This window comes from Pinus tabuliformis, chromosome 5_2 (genome assembly GCF_031772625.1).
Source record: "Pinus tabuliformis cultivar Carrire ecotype Pingquan chromosome 5_2, CPIR1, whole genome shotgun sequence".
Taxonomy (NCBI): Eukaryota; Viridiplantae; Streptophyta; class Pinopsida; order Pinales; family Pinaceae; genus Pinus; species Pinus tabuliformis.
The window spans coordinates 572,320,842-572,341,381 of record NC_142306.1 but is presented as its reverse complement, the minus strand read 5'-3'; the positions used below and the strand labels follow the sequence as shown (position 1 = coordinate 572,341,381).

Sequence of the window (20,540 nt, the reverse complement as noted above, 5' to 3'; positions counted from 1 at the left end):
GTAGGTTTACTCTGCCAATTAAATAATAACAAGCTGTGTGTGTGGAGTGCTCAGTCCAGCATTCACATTTCCACACCAGTAATTACTAACATCACAATGCAGCATTCCATGCCTGACGTGGTTTTCTTCCAATAGACATGAAGACAAGCAACACTTCAGAAAATATTGCTCGAGCATTAAACATGTCAAACCAACAGTAGATAAAATGTGATGCTTAAGCAATAAAACGGCATAGAACTATTTCCTTCAAAGCCAAAGTTACCCAGCATTGGCATGAATATAAGTGATAAATATATAAAAGTGAGGACTGACAATTGATGTCGGAACACTCCTATAAAATCTAAATCACGCCAGCATTAATACAGAGCAGAAAATGCTTTCCTCCAAGACCACGTGAGCTTAACATGGCCACCCATATATAAATGCAATGTCCAGCCAGCATATTTAATTACTGTCAACTTTTCAACAGTGTGCCATCTTATAAAGCTTTAATATCTACTTCAAATGGGAGTCAGAAGTTTGGATTTAAGATGCTACCTTAGCTTTGATAAGCGTTCCATCTCCCAGTTTTACTATAGTTAAAGAAGAATCTGTAGGCTGTTGAATGGAAACAACTTTAGATTTAGACAATGCGAATCTTTATGCAGAAATCAATCGAGAGCCCAATTAATGAAATGGCGATACCTTTATGTGTTCGACAGACAACATACCCACAAGAATACCCGGGCTTATCAACTATGTAAACCAATTTCAGAGTTAAAATAAATCCTCAGACATAGCTAGAATTTTCAGAGAAAGTTTTAACAAGCCATAATATATTACAAGAAACAATCATCGCAACTAGCATTTCCCCCAACAGTACACAATGAAAGGCACTTGAGAATTCTTAAAATGTTTGAAGAGTACAAAAAGTTCTTGTGCAAAATTTGCAAGAGTATATAATGGAAAAAATTGTCTTAGCATATAAAAAAAGCTCTGTAATGGAATTGAACTAAGATAGCTTAGCCAACTCCACCAATGAAAACATCTACATAGTACCCAAATCACATATAGAGAGATGCGATAATGCTATTCTAAGCCCCAAATACAAATCAGAATTAAATGTCAGAACTCAAGAGCAAACTCCAATGATACAAAACTAATTGAATCCGCTAATCCCTAAATATGCAAAAGCATCTTAACAAAGCTATTCAAAAGCATCATCATCATCATCTGGAAGGGGTTGGACCGCAACTGCTACAAGTTTTGCCTCGTACCTGACAACATAAAAGATTGTAATCCAAAGTTTCAATCTTTTAGAAATGGAACAAATTATTTCAATAAAAGTTAACAAAAAGTAATAAGAAAATAGCATTCTACTTACTGATGTTGGGTTGCAAGGTCTATCTGAACCTCAGGAGGAGTAAGAGCAGGTGACTCCAAAAAATGAAGGTTTGGATCCCTATAAAAATAACCCATTATAGAATCAATGCAATTTTTTTAATATAACATTCATATTAGGGAGCATCAGAAACTAGATTAAAGGCTCACCCTGAGAGCTTCCATGCCAAGTACAGGAATGGCTTCTCAAAGTTGTAGTTACTTTTTGCAGATATCTCATAGTACTGAAGATTCTTCTTTCTATGAAAAGTAACTTGCTTAGCTTTCACTTTCCTATTCTTCACATCAACCTTGTTTCCACAAAGAACAATAGGAATGTTCTCACACACCCTGAAATTCACAAAGATATTTAGCTAATCGGTTCAGGCAGTTGTGCCACCACACAATTAAGGAACCTTCATTTCTACTTAGAGATCCAACCCCTCTGCAAAAGAGATACCTGCAAAGATCTTTGTGCCACGTTGGGACATTCTTGTAAGTCAATCGTGCAGTAACATCAAACATGATAACTTCACATTGCCCATGAATACTGCAACAAACAAAATCCCAATCAGTAAATAAGAAGGAAACAAATAAATAGAAGTGGAAAAACACGGAACCCTCGCCAATTCAATCAGGAAAATGCCAACAGAAATAGGAAAAGCAAACCAGTATTGATCAAAACAACCAATAACAGAGTTTGTCTATAAATTCAAAATTAAACGAAATTAAATTCAAATAAATATAAGTGGAAAAATATAGAACCCTTTCCAATTCAACGAGGAAAATGCCAATAGAAGCAGGAAAAGCAAACCAGTATTGATCAAAACAACCAATAACACAGTCTGTCTATAAATTCAAAATTAAATTAAATTAAAATTCAAAATAAAGAGACATAAATGAGTAAAACAGAGTGCTGATAAAAAGGAACCAAAAAAGGGTTCATAGTTGCTCCATTTTCATTGATATTGAGGTTAAAAGGTGTTGCTACTAAGCCCACACTACATACATACCAACATGCGAAAATAGAATTGATAAGTCAAAAGTTCTCTTGGGATCGATCCAAGTTTAAATCCATGTAGGACCTTTTCAAGTGAAAATCAAAAGCAGTCTGGCAAAATACAGAAATGGGAAAATAATCAAACTAATTATTGATGTACCTTAACCACATTTTGTCATTAAACCTTACCTGACTGAGCTATAAAGTTGGGTCAACATTTCATCCTTGGCTTTCTCAACTTGACAAAGCACCACAACCTGCAAATCATCAAATCATTAATTCAAGTATCATGGACTGAATAAACACTGAGATTTTGTATGGTTGTATTGTGTGCTCATCCACATGGATGTCTTACTTTGGGAACATTTGCAGCAAGACTATTCAGAACATCTTCCACATAATCACAGACTTCTTGAGCCATCATTCTGAGCTCCTCCTCCGGATCTACAGGCCTTCTTACCATGGTTTCATGGATTACAAACAAGAAAATCAAACTGAGGTTGAATATTAAGTTGGGAAATAATTTTTCTATTCTCATCGTTGTATATGGTCATGGTCTCCTAGGCTAAAATGTGTATTGATTCTTAAATTATTTAATAGCAAACATTTTGATTATGTACATGTGCAACTTATGATGGAACTTTATGTGCTTCATTGCCTATATGCAAGTGTTTCAATACAAGCTATAGTTGTTCACGATTATACTTTGGGTTACATAAAGTAGTCTTGGCCTCTGGCCAGCTAAATATTGCCTACCCTCTACCTTATATCTATTTAAGTTTTAACAGTGGAAATAGTTTGTCTTGAAGAGAAAACTCAAAGGATGTTAGTCCTCGCTGAAAGCAAAGACTAGCAATCTATTTTCATTTTCTGCTAAATAGTTCTCTACCAAAGAAACCAAATTTTTTGGTTACCTATAATTATTCATAAGTTGAAAAATTGTCCAACAGCACAATGCCTACTTATCTGCAATATAATTGTCCAGCAGAAAATAATGTGACTAGCATGCATTTGAATGCAGTTTACTAATTTTTTAACCTTAAACAGACATGTGAGTACTCGATAGTAAATCAAGACAATTCCATATAACATAATGTAATTCAGTTAATGAAGGCTTCTCACCAGATCATGCCATCATTATGTCAGTGGTTATACTAGCAATTGTCCCAAAAGGTACAAAGAGAGGCCGATAGGATTATTAAATTGGAATTGTTGAATTTTTCTAGAAGAGTTAATTGGTTTGTGGAAAACCTTGTTTTCTTGGACTAGATCATTGTGCAATTACTTTTCTTTAGATGTTTTGTTTATATCTATATTACAAAGAACACATTGAATGTCTTATTTCATTTTAGAATAAGTTAATTACCCAAAATCAAGAGGTTAAGTTAATTACCCAAAATTAAGAAACCTCTATAGATGGCCAAGCATATACGAAGAATGCATCTCATTCATATGCAATATCAAATCCATCTTTTCTTTTATCTAAGTAAAATTTCAAAAGCATGAACACATGCGATTTCATATGCACAATGAACCCAAATTTTGAAATGTCAATGCTTGGATGCATCCCATTCATATGCTACAGTAAACCCATATTTTCCTTAAATTTCAATCCATAAACACATCCTTTTTAACCAGTTATAAATTTGGTCTGAACGTTTTTCTAGACTCTCCCTGGTTGAATCACTAAGCTCAATGGCGTATGACACAAGGTTTTGATCATTCCAACAAGAACCTTTTATACCAATGTGCAGATGCTTTAGGGTATCTCTTCAAACCATCTTTATAATCGATATAAATAAAACCAAATCGAGATGTATAACCAAATCCCCATTCAAAGTTATCCATAAGCGACCAAGCAAAGAATCCACGGACATCTGCACCTTCCCTGCAAAACATCATATTATAGCTTTCGGATTTTCCCTTCTCTGCTTTGGAAAAAGCAATAATTAAAACTGCACTTGTATCCAATAGTGCACCACAGGTACTGTGCACTATAAAGATTTATACTCGTATGCTCTTTTTCTGTAAAAAGATTTATACTCATCTGCTCTTTTGTGTCCGATTACAGTATATAAAATAATGGAATGAAATAGATTATGAATGTTACAGTGCTTCATGAGTACCTTATAGCTTGAAGTATGTAGTGCAGATGCTCTGAACAGTAATTTATACGCCATGTATCATTCAGTGCTTCATCAAGCGATGGATCAGAGTTTTCCACAGGGAAATCATTCACTCCTGCAACCAAATTTTAGCGTTATGTCTCCATCTATTGAAACCAAAAATGAAATGAAAATCGTTAATGTGATTTACTTACCATTTATGTTATAAATATAGGTGGATTTTTATACCTTTGTTTTATGTAGATTAGCAAATCCCTTAGCCCTGGTGCATACACATAAAGCCAAAAGGATGCCTGTGCAAATGTTACAGATATATATCAGCATCTGTGGCTTTAGCTTTTAAATTAAACTACATAATTTGAGCTCAATTTTAAGCTTGAATATCAATATTTGTGTGTAAGTTTTGTTCTAAATATTTTAGCATACCTTGACTCCTATTGGCACCCCACTGTGCTCTGCTGTAGAAATCAAGTCAAATGAAAATCAAATGTTAGTAAGTAGCAAGAACTTCCTGGATATACTACTGGATTTGATCCTTAGTTTGTTACATGTGAACAGAATGATAGTAAATGACGAGGCCTTACAGATGAAATTGGCTCCGCTGTCCCTGTTCCAGCCAGAGTTCGCCTTGGTCGGGTCCAAACAATTAATTGCGTACTGACTTGTATAATAATTCATTCCGAGGAAGTCGAAGGATCCTTTTAACTGTTCAGATTCTTGCTCAGTGAACTTTAGCAAATGATCACCGAGCCTATCTCTCATTGTAAATGGGTAGTCCCCTGACGTTACTAGATCGATAAACCTGCCATACAAAAAGTCATAGTGGAACAGAGTACTGTAAGCAAATAAGAAAATATGATGATAGAAAATTTATGCACCTAACAAAAGCCATAAAAACAACTGACCACAAAAGAATCTTATATTAAATTGTAAGGATCCAAAACCAGAGACAAGTAATACCATCCGAGCATGAAATCAATCGCTCTCTGCGCTGCATTTTGGTCATCCTAAGATGACGAATAAGGATAAGTCCAGTTGCAGACTAATGTAAGCCCTATACAACCCTTTTGCTCGACCTGCAAATATTTTCACAACACAAATCTCTCTTTGTGAGTGCAGCGAAAACATAGCTAAAACTGAGAAGCTAGTAACGAAAACTTAATGAACTTTTTAAATGCACATTGCACATCCATTTCAAGTATAGTTAGAACACTGCTAAGTAAAAAATACTTGCTTAGATTTATACCAACTTTGGAGCTATCCAATGTTGAGAAGGATCAAAAGCCATTTTGTAACTGTTTTAGTTGATAGTGTGAATATCTCAATCTTCCAATAATACAGCTTATATGGGGATGCCTAAGGGGCAGGGCTACTTAATAGATGCTAGGCTTATTGGTCTCTGTATGCATTTCTCTTTTATACCCAGTATAGATGTACAATTTTAGTGACAACTAAGACAATGAGAACACTCAAGTGGCCTAATTATCATCACTCACAACTATCATGAAGGAGTAGGATGATAGGTTTTTATTTCATATATCAGATAAAAATTCAACCATCAAATTGGGAAGATCTTATGGAAGGAGTAGGATAAGGGATTTTTGTGAAAACTGGGTAAACATTCCATTTGCATCATGAAATAGCACATATCGAATTCACATGGTAAAGCATAATCCCAATATAGTAGCGTTTTCAAAATTTTGTATTCATATTATCAAAATCTACCATTGCAATAAATTTCAGCATAGATTGGATAGCAGGATTCCAATGAAAACAAATTGGGAAAGAGGCTAATCATTATATTCTTCCAGTTATCCTATTCTATAAGGTTCATGGTGAAATCACAATGTTCTCTTGTTTAAATTGTATTTTTGAATGCAGATATGGATTCAGCACGTTGGAAAACCCCAAGGTTTTCCCAAGGTATATGAATTGTGGGACTCGATAACTTTAAATTACAATTTTCCTAATATTTCAACAGATTTTGAGCAAAATCAACTAGAAAAGCTGTCCAAAACAGGGCCAAAAGGTCGCCCCGTTAGACTACTACGATGGGCAATTGGAAAATCATCATCAGTAAGCTGAGGTTCGAGTTAATTGGGTATCCTATTGCCTCATAAGTTAGGGCCTAATGGATCCCGGATATAGTAGCCTTTTATGCAGTATGCCTGGTAACTGCATCCTCTGTTGCATCTCTTACCATGAATGTATGTCAGCCAACTATATATTTGAAGATCAAACCCTAAAAAAGAGCACTTCCCATTGCCATAATGTTTATAGCTTAACCACTATCAATCCATTTGTACATAAATCAACATTTTTATGTGCTCTGGGGTCTTTTGACATAAATCTACATGCTGACCAATTGAAAAACTAATCATGAAAGCTGATGTTAGCTTCAATTCTCTTAGGCTTTTGTGTGTAGAATAAATACTCTACCTTGTATTTGCTCCTATATACTTCCACAGTAGCTGCATGTGCGAGAAGCATGTAATGGCCCGCTGTGTACATTTCATCTGCATCAGGTCTCTGAAAACCACAGAGGCTAGGAGCAAGAATTCCGACATCATATCTTAGGGTACAATATATAAAAGGTTCGTTGAGTGCTATCCACTATTTAACCCGACCACCAAATAATCAGAAGCATACTTCTGCATAGGCAGTGAAATCAGTCCTGCATCATGATATCATTATAACATAAAAATGAGTGATTCGTAGAGCATGAATATCAAAGTACAAAAACTTAAGTTTTGCTAATGGGGAAATCCTAATCATACAGTATGTTTGGACTCAGAAATCCTCCATATTCATCCTCCAGAGACTGGGGAGTATCCCAATGAAACAAAGTGACAGACGCTTGGATTCCTGCAATCAGCACCGTTCAGAGAAAGAGATGATCAGAACCTAATAAATAGGCTACATTACATGTGAGATCAATAAAGCTACAATAAGTGAGAATATTGGATATAACCATTCTGGAGGAGTTCATTGATGAGGTTATTGTAATAGTCTACTCCTTCCTCATTGATATTTCCTTTTCCCTTTGTAATAATTTATGCACATTTGGTTAATGGACATCATAGATATCAAATTCATCTATGAGAATTAATAAAATTTGCTAGACATTGAGAACTGTGAATGCGTTTGGTGATTAATTTTCTCTGTTGGAGCTTACTTGGAAATATACGAGGCCACGAAATCAAGAATCTGTAGGTATCCACTCCCATATCTTTCATCAGTTTTACATCTTCTTGCAGGATATATGAAAAATTATATAATGTTTTCTCATTTATGAATGAGATACAAAGAATTTAACCTAATCCCAATATCATTAACAACTACCATATTAGGAGCCCTGGAATTCTAAACCATTTTTTTTTTACTAGGTCGCGGTTAGCTCTTCTATTCGATGGAATAAGATCAAACCATTTATGGGAGGCTTATTAAGATTGTATTAGGATTGTGTGAGGTTCTTGTCGTCGATTGTGTGAGGTTCCTAGTTGCCCAACTTCCCATGAAATAGCTTCCATCCTCAACTCCTCCCATGAAATTGAAACCAGTAACCAGTAAACCAGCAAAAAAAACCTAAACCCCAATCTATACCTCATAGATAACCTTAAATCGTTACCTTAACTTAACTCCCATTTCAAAAATATCTAATACCTTATAATAATGATACTGATCCACTACTACATCACCGTTGCTTCCAGAATATCAAAGTACAGAAACTTAAGTTTTGCTAATGGGGAAATCCTAATCATACACTATGTTTGGACTCAGAAATCCTCCATATTCATCCTCCAGAGACTGGGGAGTATCCCAATGAAACAAAGTGACAGATGCTTGGATTCCTGCCATCAACACCATTCAGAGAAAGAGATGATCATAACCTAATAAGTAGGTTACATTACATGTGAGATCAATCAAGCTACAGTAAGTGAGAATATTGGATATAACCATTCTGTAGGAGTTCATTGATGAGGTTACCGTAATAGTCTAATTCTTCCTCATTGATCTCTCCTTTTCCCTCTGCAATAATTTATACACATTTGGTTAATGGACATCATAGATATAAAATTCATCTCTAAGAATTAATAAAATTTGTTGGACATTGAGAACTGTGAATGCGTTTGGTGATTAATTTTCTTTGTTGGAGCTTACTTGGAAATATACAAGGCCACGAAATCAAGAATCTGTAGGTATCCACTCCCATATCTTTCATTAGTTTTACATCTTCCTATAGGATATATGAAAAATTATATAATGTTTTCTCATTTATGAATGAGATACAAAGAATTTGACTTAATCCCAATATCATTAACAACTACCATATTATGAGCCCTGGAATTCTAAACCATTTTTTTTACTAGGCCGTGGTTAGCTCTTCTATTCGATGGAAGAAGATCAATCCATTTATGGGAGGCTTATTAGCTGATCCACTGCTACATCACCGTTGCTTCCATCAAGAATTTTGCCTGCATTGCAAAGTAAAAAACACACATCAACATACATGTCCTGATAATGAGATTCCTCAAACTGTGAACCCAAAGAAGAAAAACAATCTGACCTGGTGTTCGTGAAAATGAGTCCCAGATGCTTGGGCCTTTTCCACCTTCGTTGCCAGCTCCTTCAAATTGCATTAATCATAAATGCAGAAAACAACATTACACGTTGATTTGGCATGGCAGGACCTTTACACATTTCATTTTCTTGACTGTAATTAAAATACCTTGAGAAGCAGAGAGAATATAGACTGCAACTAAGAATTACCAGTACCTAATAAGCAGAAGTTGCTAACCCAAACATGAAACCTGGAGGAAAGCAGCTCCTCCTTACTGCGTTATCACTATTAATCTCTTCCATTCTCACCTTGGATGTATCAACAATTATAATCTTCTATAATTGCCTGCAATGGATTTACACCATTTATATATCAATGCTCAGGGTTCTGATGCAGCTTAGAGTCGCTTTAGGAAGGGTACGTGTCTTGGTGTCCATGTAAAAAAGACTGGAAGGTTTGACATCTAACTCCTCACCCATGTTGATAGCAGTTGGCAGTTAGGGAGGGTAAAGCTCACCGCGAGATCAAAATAAGCGGATTATTAAACATTATTATTTTAACTGTTTGGATAGTCAAATGTAAGGAAGAACAGCAACAACAACTCGCATGGAAAAAGCAGTAAAAATATCTTCAAGAGTAATATAAAAGAATGGGAAAAAGCAGTCACACTTCAAGTCAATGGTTGAAAGTGTCTCACCTGATCCAACGGAGCAAGGTAAAAGTGTTGACGATTGTTGATGCATAGGAAGGCCTATCGGCCTAAATATATACAATGTACAGTTGAGGAGGAACTTCTATTTATGGATATATAACAGTGAACTCAACTCAGCTTGCATTTTATTTGTCTCAAACAACCTATGAAAGGTTTGTTGTAGTATAAAGGGTGCATCTTTATCCAATGCTTTAATTGTCTTTGCAGGTTGACATTGTAATGGGCCAAAGGTTAATGACTCTATCTTCCAGCAAGAATTGGCAAGAAAATGAATTTCACCAATGGCTCCAACATAGAACCAAATTTCAGGAATGGCAGACTAGTGCCTTTCTTGCTGGGAATATCCTAAGAATGGTCCCTTCATGTAGGGGATGTCCCAGCGACATCCAATGAGCCGTTCCCACAAAACTGGAGATGCATCAAATGATATTTGTGGCATTCCTGTTCTCATCCCCATTCCATAGAAAATAGGTAAAAAACATAGGAGAACAGGGATGCCTCAAATATCATTTGAGAATCAAAGTCTATAGAAGGATGTCTCTAGAGGGGCTTAGCACTCTGTTACATTGTTACATTCCAAGCATATGTAATTATTTTGCTTCAGCTTCAGAAGGCTTATTGTAGCGTAACTGCCAGGTAATTTGTCAAAATTACGCCCAAGTTTTACTACTTCAAATGGGAGTCAGAAGTTTGGATTTAAGATGCTACCTTAGCTTTGATAAGTGTTCCATCTCCCAGTTTTACTATAGTTAAAGAAGAATCTATAGACTGTTGAATGGAAACAACTTTAGCATTGAATCTGATTGTTCTTGGAGCCAATTCTTTTGCAAGGGTATCTAGAAGCATACTCCTTTGCACGCATCGAACTTCATGATTTCTGCTGATAGACAGGAAAAGTACTTAGTATTACAAAGCATGCAAAAAAAAGATGACCAAAATAGTTAATGGGATAGAAAGTACATCATGTCACAAATCACAGCATATCTATTTCATGCCCTGCAAAAACTTGTAAACTCAACCACTGAGATAAAATAATGAAATTAAACAGCATTTTGAACTGTTAAAAATAGAAGGAATGAAGGCCAAGTACTATGTAATCCACACAGTCCACCAAGTGAAAAGGCTAGCTGGCCTTGAGCTGCATCTGTGGCTCCAGGAATATCAATCACTATCCTGAGTGAGATCACCAATACAAAAACAAAAATTATTATTTATTCAACTTATTGACCATTATCTTAAAACAACTGTAAATAACCTAGTAGAATCCAACATAGTTCCATTTAATCTAACATAAGAATGTACAAATATATCTAATCCGTAAGAATATCAGTTCCATTTAATCTAACCTAAAGATAGTATAAATCTATCTAAACCTCGAAAATATCACACCTCAATGCTTAAAAGTCAGTATTTAAAAAAACTGACAAAAAAATCTCGGTTCAAGAGTTTATCACCTTAGGTAAAAACAACTAAAAAAGTAAAACAATTAAAAAAAGTAAAAAAGTAAAACAAAACAAATTAACCTCACAAGCTAGAAGAGACTAATCTTAACTAAACCTAAAACCAAAAAAGTTTAGACCTAAAATGATTCATCTTAACTTCATGTTATCTTTAAGATGATGAGAACAAAAAAATTACTAAAACAAAAAATATTAACCTAGTAAACTAGAATACATTAATCTTCATCAAACCTATTAAAAAAGCATCTTAATCTCAAAGAATATATCAACTTAAGCAAAAGACAGGAGAAAATAAATAAATAAACCATCTTAACCTAATACACTATGATAGAATTTTCTTAACCATTAAAGTCCACAAAAATCCATGATGTATTAAAGCCAGATGAAAATTAGAGTAGATCCAACTGAACTACGATCTATCCATCAACCAGCTGCAAACCTCAAAGAGATACCAAATTATAAGAAAAACTATGAATAAACTCCCATTACCAATACCAACCAGCATTATATCCATCTTTATCAATCTATTTTTAAGCTGGGTGCAAAGTTCACTGAGATACCAAATTTAAAGAACTACCATAAATAATAGATCCATTTTCACCAGATCTATTTTGGTTAACCAGAATAAAATAATAACTGTGTGCAAACCTCATATTCAAAAATTTGAATCTATTATTCTCTAGTACCAATTATATGGTATTTTGACAAGACAAAAACTGTTATTTTAATGTTTTAAAAGTGAATATATGATCGCTAGGTTTTTGAAAATACTCAAAATATTTATTAAATAATACTTGATTGTCCAAAGACTATTATTTCAAACTGAATATTTATTAGATAGTGTTTCCCAGGCCAAAAAAAATATCTTAACCTTGAATATGGATCTATTAAGTTATTAACTCTAGTTGCAGACCTGAATGTTTTAACCTTGAATCTATTAGCTCTTGCTGAAAAGAAACTCTTTATTAGATAATATTGATTTTAACTTTGAATCAACAGACTCAATGAGCAAACAAAATGTTTCTTAGATAATGTTACAGTCTAGAAGCAAAAAACCTTGAATCTATTAGGGCTGGCCACAGATCTCAATGTTTTACCCTTGAACCTATGAACTCCATGTGCAAACCTGAATATTTATTACATAGTGTTTGACATGCAAAGACATTAAGGTCTTAGCATCCTACTTTACTTTTAATCCTTTCTAGTAGCATAGCTTCTGGTGCCTATGTTAGTGTTACAATGGTACAACTGTGCATTATATAGCTGGGATGACTAGGACAGTGTATTGGGATCTCATCCACATAGCAATTTGACTGCTAAAGTCTACCATACATGTTAGGGAACCTATCTACTTTTTGTACATTCACGAATCAACCAAATATGAATCTGAATCTACTGAAAACTTCAAAATATGTATCATAAAGTAGCCTAGGGTTTATTGTCCATTATCCGAAACTTCTTCAGAATCTCAATTTCTTACTTACTCGTGTTCGAGGACCAGCTCACCTCAACTCAACCAAACCTCCAAGACCAAGAAATAATACATGTCAACTTAACTTGCTAGTTTCTTATTACACCATGGGATAGAGTTTTTTAGACTAACTGTTAGGACCAGGTAATCTACATACAACACAAATATAAGCATATCAAATTTAGCATAATCAAACAAATAATAAAAGTTAGGACCTGCAACGGTCTTAGTGATGCCCATAATCTGTAAGTACTCATAAATCCATGAGTACCAAGCACAAGAGGCTACTTTAGCCCAGAAAGGGACTTATTCAACTTGCACACATGGGTATCCCATCCTAACAAAGATATTATATTTGAACCCAAGCTGAAACAAAACCATGAATCACTCTTCCTGCCACCTGCATCTTTGGCCCTATTGAAATCCACTAAAGCATGCAGCAGTTCAAAGCACTGTGCAAGTGTGCCCTTTAAGTACCTCGCATACCTCAGACCATGGAGCATATTTGCAGCAACCTCAGCTCAACCATATATTAGCAACCAAGCTGGACAATAAATTGGTGTCTGAGCCCCCCTTGTTTGTGAGACAAGGGATCTCATGCACACAGCAATTTGACTGCTAAATTCTACCAGATATGTTAGGGAACCTATATAATTTTTGTACGCTAACGAATCAACCAAATTTGAATCTTAATCTACTGATAACTTCAAAATATGTATCATAAAAGTAGCCTATGGTTTATTGTCCATTATCCGAAACTTCTTCAGAATCTCAATTTCTTACTTACCCCTATTCGAGGACCACCTCACCTCAACTCAGCCAAACCTCCAAGACCAAGAAATAACACATGAGGTGTATGTCCTTCATGTCAACTTCACTTGCCAGTTTCTTCTTGCACCATGAAATAGAGTTTTTTTAACTAACTTTTAGGACCAGGTCATCTACATACAACACAAATATAAGCATATCAAATTGATCATAATCAAACAAATAATACAAGTTAGGACCTGCAACAGTCTTAGTGATGCCCATAATATGTAATTACTCATCAAAAAAACAAAGTATCTTCAAAATTTGTTTTGTTGCACACATAATTAGTTTATGTTTTGACCCTCACAACCTAGTGCGCTCCTTAGAAGCTAGAGCGATGCATGATCATGTTATTAAAATTTAACACATATCAATCCTTTTTGTCCTCTTTTTGGGAGGTGCTACATTAATTGTGGGTGTGGAATGCTCATCACATTGAACACCCTCCTCATTATTTCTGTCTCCCATTCATTGAAATTCAACAATGGTTTCTTGCCAAGGTTCAGGAATGACTATTGGATGATTTTGTGCAACAAGCAAATCATCATTTGCTTGTATCTCCTCCCCATGTTCACTCCTAGATGTTTCACCTAATTCCTATAAACAACACACTTTAACTTGTTATAATAACATTAAAACCTCCAATTGATTTATTGCATTATTCATATAATATTATAAACAACTAACCTCAAATCCATAACCAGTAATTATTTTTTCCCCTCGATTTATCATGTGTTAGAGAAGACCTTGGGAACCATGTAATACAACATATTTTAGGTCTTCCTCTGAAGCTTCCTTTTGAAACTGGTGAACCTACATTAACAAAGATAATCATATGTATAAGGTAAAATAACTAATAAGATACAATTAACTCAACTTGACCATGGTTACTTTGCCTAAAATAGAAAATATAATAGATGGAAATATCACTTACCATACCACCACGAATACTATTATATCCACCAGAGCCTAATTTGTGAGATCCAATTTTTGACACCCTAGCTTGGGTTGCTTTTCTTGTATCTCGTAGGCGTCTCTTAGCTCCTCCTTGTGCAGATGGCATATAGTTTGGATTTCTAAGGACTTTCCTCTTAAACTTGGCATCTTTCATAAGTTCATCCCACATCCCTTGGTCTGTGATCTAAGATGGACGTGGATACATCAAGTTTTTTGTCAACTTTGTCCTTAAATTGGACCTCTTTGAGTGCATGTATTTTCTTGCAATCTGTAAAATAAGTTCCTTATCAAATCCAGGATTACCAAATGCTATTACTACATCTTTAAATAGTTCCTCTTTTTTGGCATTGGCTTGTTTATTCCAATCCATTTGAATGGTATTTCCAAATAATTTTTTTGCACAACGAAAAATAAAGTGATAAAATTTCAGCCCTGTTTCATCCTTCAAGACATTTCCTTCTGAAGTGAGAAAGATTGTAACTTCTTGCATTCCTTTTGTGGTCACCGATGATATTGTTGTAGTCTTGGGGATTGAGGAAGGTTCCCTTATAGATACATTAGGCACTGTGTCACTTACTTCCTGCATTTACAATGAAATTGTGGAACTATTAAGAACCCAACCAAAATATGAAACTATTCTTCATATCTAAAATAATGATCCTAAACATAACAAATGAAATTATAAAAAAAAAAAAAAAATTCCTGTTGAACTGTTGTAGGAGCTACACTCTCCAACAATGACATTTCCCATAACTGAATTTGTTCAATTATTTCTAGTCTGATTTGAACATTTGCAGGAATATCTGGTAAGAGCCTTAACATTCTTGTTTGTTAGTCTATAAGACTCCTCAAAGAAACTTGTTCTAGTCTTGGTGGGAGAATGCTGACTAGACCCACATTTGATGTAGAGGGCATGTTATGGGGTTCTGGTCTAGGTGTAGATGGCATAACACAACCCTCTATACCAACATATTGTGTAAAGGGCATGTTATCGGGTTCTGGTCTAGGTGTAGATGGCATAACATGACCCTCTATACCAACAGATTGTATACTTGTTGGAGTCACCCTAGAAGCATCCTGCAAGGCACAAATATAAATAATAATATGGAATAACAGATGAATAATGTTGAAATATGTAACTAGGTTCGGTATTCATAATGACATATCTAATCACAATTCTATGTAATTTATGTAAAAAAAGGAAAAAGAAGATTATTTTTGTTATGACTGAGGCATGGGTTTCATGAAGACATGAAGAAGCAAGTCACATTATAGAATGAAAATATCTCAGAAGAATCATTAAAAGAAGGTCATGAAGGTGGCAAATGATCAATGAAATGTATAGTAAAGTTGCAAATAATCATGGCAACCAAAATACTAATTAGTACAGATATGTATCCATGAGGTACGTATAATAATTTTCTTTTAAAGGGTCCATCATAAGATGTAGTAGGGTTGAATTTATGGGTTTATATTTTAAGAAATACCCTAGTATTTAGAAACCTTAATCTTAAGGTATTTGTTCCCTATGATTTTCTTTCTAGGGCATGGGATAAACTCTAGAATGACATAAAGGGAAAAGAGTATGATCTAGGGTTTGAATTTAAGAAACCCTAAAAAGGCCTCTTGATTACATAAAAACCCTAAAAAAGTAACTTGACATCATGTTTTGGAATAACATATTGCTTGGGTTACTTGTTAAAATAGTATTCTATGTACAAGAAGAAAAAAACGGATGGGGTGATCCATTTGAAGGCATGATGTAGCTCTTCGTAACACCTCATAAATCATGGAGTCGTTGTGCAAAAACTTTATTAAATATATGCCCTAGATTTCTCAACAAATAACATAATCAAACTCACATAAATAAATGGTTGAATCTTACATCTTGCATAACATTAGATGTATATGGGGGCATTAATGATCCCTGCATGCCAACATTGGTTGTATTGATGGGCATAAATGAATCCTGCATGCCAACAAAATGCACGCTTAGTAAAAACACAAATATTAATAAATATATATAGTGAAATAAGTGAACTAAATGCAAAAAAATATTGATCAAGTTTTACCACTATCATTACCTTAGATGTTTTATAAGGTGTTATAGGGGTTGGAATGACTTTAGCGATTGCCTGCATTCCACAAACATAAATTAGCATAATATAATAAGGAATATAAGATAATTGAACATATAAAAGACAATATTCAAGCTTACCTCATGCATCATCATAGTAGCGTCTTGCCCTCGTGCATTTGTTAACATTTCCATAGAAGTAGTGAATATCATTGAATCCACCATAGTAGCATCGCTAACACCCATGGGTACATTCTTAAATAAACACATAATAACATAAAAATAAGAAAACCTTGATAAAAAAACCGATAAGAACATAGAATCGGTAACACCAAATATGTGTTGAGTGAGCATTGAAGATCTGTCCAACACTTTGAGGCAAGCTTATCAGAGTGTTCCAACAAGCATTTAACTAGTCACAAACAAACTTTTGAAGTATCATTTTAAAGTTATTTCTAAAAACAAATCCAACCTCTAACTAAATAAACAACATAAATAATACAAACACCAAAAGCAACATAAATACTTGGTCTGCCATTTTGTATAGAATAATGTAATAGAAATCACGAAGAAAAGTTTGGGGACACTAGTTAGGATCATTACATAAATAAATGTTGAAATATATGACAACGTGTAAAACCATAAAATTATTCTAAAATATGTTGGTTTAAACTTCTATGCATGTAATACTAATTTCATTAAGGAGTTCTCTAGATTATATTACAAAAGGTAATGAACTATCTTAAATTGTTGTCGCATAATGCAAAGTAATCTCTGTAGAATATCTCCTTGCTACCTATAAACATTACTTCACTATCTCATTGTAGCCACAATCAACTCCAAACCAGACCTTGCTTGCCTCAAAACCCTAGACCATACCTCAAGATGATTTGCTGCCACATAAAAACCTTAGGGGTGATTCATTGCCACAAACAATCCCTTATAGGTGGTTCGCTGCCACAATTGATACCTCAGGGATGATCTGTTGTCATCAACAGTGCCTCAAAGGTATCTTTCTATCTCAGAATTGCTTCATAGACATATTGCTGCCACAGTGAAGCCTCAGATTTAATGTGTTGCTATAGATAATGCCTTAGAGATATGCCAATGCCTCAGATAATGTCTCAGGGATGATTCACTGCCCAGATAATGCCTCAAGATAGTTTGCTGCCATAGTTAGTGTCTGTTCGATCATTTATATAACAACATTCAGAAGTTGGATTAAAGTGAGAGATTTTAGAAAATTAAATGAAAGTCTAGTTGGTTGACTCTCTGCAATTATGGATTGAAACCAACGAGGTTCCATATATGGTGCTCAAAAAATAAACAGTGTTCCTAACAAACAAGCATCATTTTGTATATAAAATATTTAAATAAATTATCACCAGTTTATATTAAACTGTGAAATCAACATTTGAAAAGCAATGCATATGAAGCATATTAATCATGCATGGAAACTACTAATCGGAGTCCAAAGAATTATTATGGTAGATGAAGCGATATGGTGTGTTGCCTTAGAAGAGCACCAATATGCAATAAAGAACCCTGAAATATGCTTGGAAAATGAAAAGACATAAAATAATGTAGAGCACTAGTGGCAGAAAGGGTATAAAAACTTAGAATTATGTTTAACCCTCCAATATAGTTAACCACACATGGAATAAGTGAATTCAAATGAATGACAATGCAGTGAATGCCCATGAGCTCTGGTTTCATCAATTCATGAGTAAATGTTGGTGTGGGATTAAACCAAATAATGCCAATTTCATGCCTCATACTTCTCAAAGACCTAAGCTACAAATATCATGGCTTGGTATTATACCTATGCGCAGATTTGTGCAGATTTGAGATGTTCAGAGGAGAATCAATCATATTTCCATAACACCCCTCTCGAACCTATTTCATGCTAACGAATTAGAGTCTAGTGCCAAACGCATGATCACATATCCAAGCAAAAGATCATCCCAATGCATCTCCTAGAATGGTGGATATCAAGTGACTCAATGTGGCCATTTATTGCATAGAAGTTGAAATATATAACAATGAGCCAATGGGGCATGCATTTTCATAAAAGGATGACCTCATCTTTGAAAACACACCCAAAGGAACTAGGATTGTTACAATGTTGTATGTTGGGTTAGGGTGCAACACTATCATGTTATAAGACACAATTGCATCTAAAAGGTTATACTCCATGGGATACATAAAGAAAATTCCTTTTCTTGTCTTAATTAGAAAGGAGACAGTTTTTCATTGACAAGAAAGAATTGTTATTTAGAAAGGAGGCATCATCCAATGAAGTTCGAGATGGTGAAGAATTCACCATACAGTACATTTCAGCTACTTCTGTTCAGGAAAATCCCATATCACTTGTCAATAATGAAACTCACAAGTATGGGTTTAAGAATTCAGATGCAATTGAAAGATATCAAGATCATGTAGTTGAAAAAGAAGAGCAAATTGAACAGGTTTACAAAAGTGAAACTCATGATGATGAAGAACAAAAATCACATAAGAATTATAACAGTAGCCAAAATGATGGTTGTCCCATGTTGTCTAATGTAGTTTCTTTGAAATTTGGAGATCATTAACTGATTCATTCATCATACAATGAACCTCAAGAAGCTTCTAAGAATATTTGAGTTTTAGATGTTGGTCTGCAACCTCATAACTCAGCTATTGAGGATGAAGTTCATGAAGACAAATTTCATTATTCAGAGTCCAGACAATGACAAACAGTTTTATGGCCTTGATGAATTGCATGGTTCGAAAGTGAACAATGTCTCTAGTATGCATGAGCCAATGCCTAGTGTTTCCCAGCATGCAGGTGAGTCATCTCATTACAAGGTTGATTGGATTCATGTCTACAAACAAATAGAGAGCAATACTTCAAAGAAAAAATTAATTTGTTCATGTAATTATAAAGAAACAGAACCAGACACGGCTTAGGAAATTATTGATTCTTCAAACAATTTTGAAGGCAGTATTGATGTGTTCGCTAGTTTGGGAATGCCTTGACTCTGTTCTAGTTCCCCTAGTATTAATATTAATGATGTGTTCCCTTTGCTATAATGATTTCAATACTCCATTAAACAAGCCCAACCTTACCGACAGTAATGATGTGTTCCTTGTTCAAGTATGGATGAATCTGTTCTTGAAAAAGCAGTCATAGCTGAGGAGACTGTTCAAAATAAAATCAATTCTTAAGACAATACTGATTTGTTCCCTTGTTCAGGTATTATTCTTCAAGAAAAAATATGGGTTTCCTCTGTATTTATAGTAATGATGTGTTTTCTCCACATTTATAAGTGTTTTTACTCCATGAAACACAACCCAGCCACTAAATTTGTGCTTGAGCATTGATTAATTGTTAGAGTATGGGTAATCTCGACTTAAGACCACATGGTGAACCACTACCTTTATGTCTCCATATACATAAAGGTGTGCTACTTTAGAAGAGCACCAATATGCAATAAAGAACCCTGAAATATGCTTGGAAAATGAAAAGACATAAAATAATGTAGAGTACTAGTGGCAGAGAGGGTATAAAAACCCAGAATTATGTTTAACCCTCCAATATAGTTAACCACACATGGAATAAGTGAATTCAAATGAATGAAAATGCAGTGAATGCCCATGAGCTATGGTTTCATCAATTCATGAGTAAATGTTGGTGTGGGATTAAACCAAATAATGCCAATTTCATGCCTCATACTTCTCAAAGACCCAAGCTACAAATATCATGGCTTGGTATTATACCTATGCACAGATTTGTGGAGATTTGAGATGTTCAGAGGAGAATCAATCATATTTCCATAACACCCCTCTAGAACCTATTTCATGCTAACGAATTAGAGTCTAGTGCCAAACACATGATCACATATCCAAGCAAAAGATCATCCCAGTGCATCTCCTAGAATGGTAGATATCAAGTGACTCAAGTGATATCAAGTGCATCTCCTTCTGTGAATTCTTTGTTTGGATTGGACATTAGTGATCCATTAGAT

At 34.7% G+C, this 20,540-nt stretch overlaps 1 protein-coding gene and 1 pseudogene across 1 annotated transcript; both read right to left on the bottom strand.

The window, feature by feature from the left end:
- Positions 1 to 1,186: 1,186 nt before the first annotated feature.
- On the bottom strand, positions 1,187 to 2,822 carry LOC149160274 (GTP-binding nuclear protein Ran1B-like). Its single transcript, XM_089434563.1, has 6 exons — positions 2,715 to 2,822; positions 2,549 to 2,616; positions 1,820 to 1,909; positions 1,531 to 1,710; positions 1,364 to 1,441; positions 1,187 to 1,256 (listed from the first exon to the last, which is right to left on the bottom strand). The coding sequence occupies exons 1-6, from the start codon at positions 2,820 to 2,822 to the stop codon at positions 1,187 to 1,189; spliced, it is 594 nt and encodes a 197-aa protein (XP_089290689.1).
- A 1,256-nt stretch (positions 2,823 to 4,078) lies between these two features.
- On the bottom strand, positions 4,079 to 9,348 carry LOC149160273 (beta-glucosidase 12-like; annotated as a pseudogene).
- Positions 9,349 to 20,540: the final 11,192 nt, after the last annotated feature.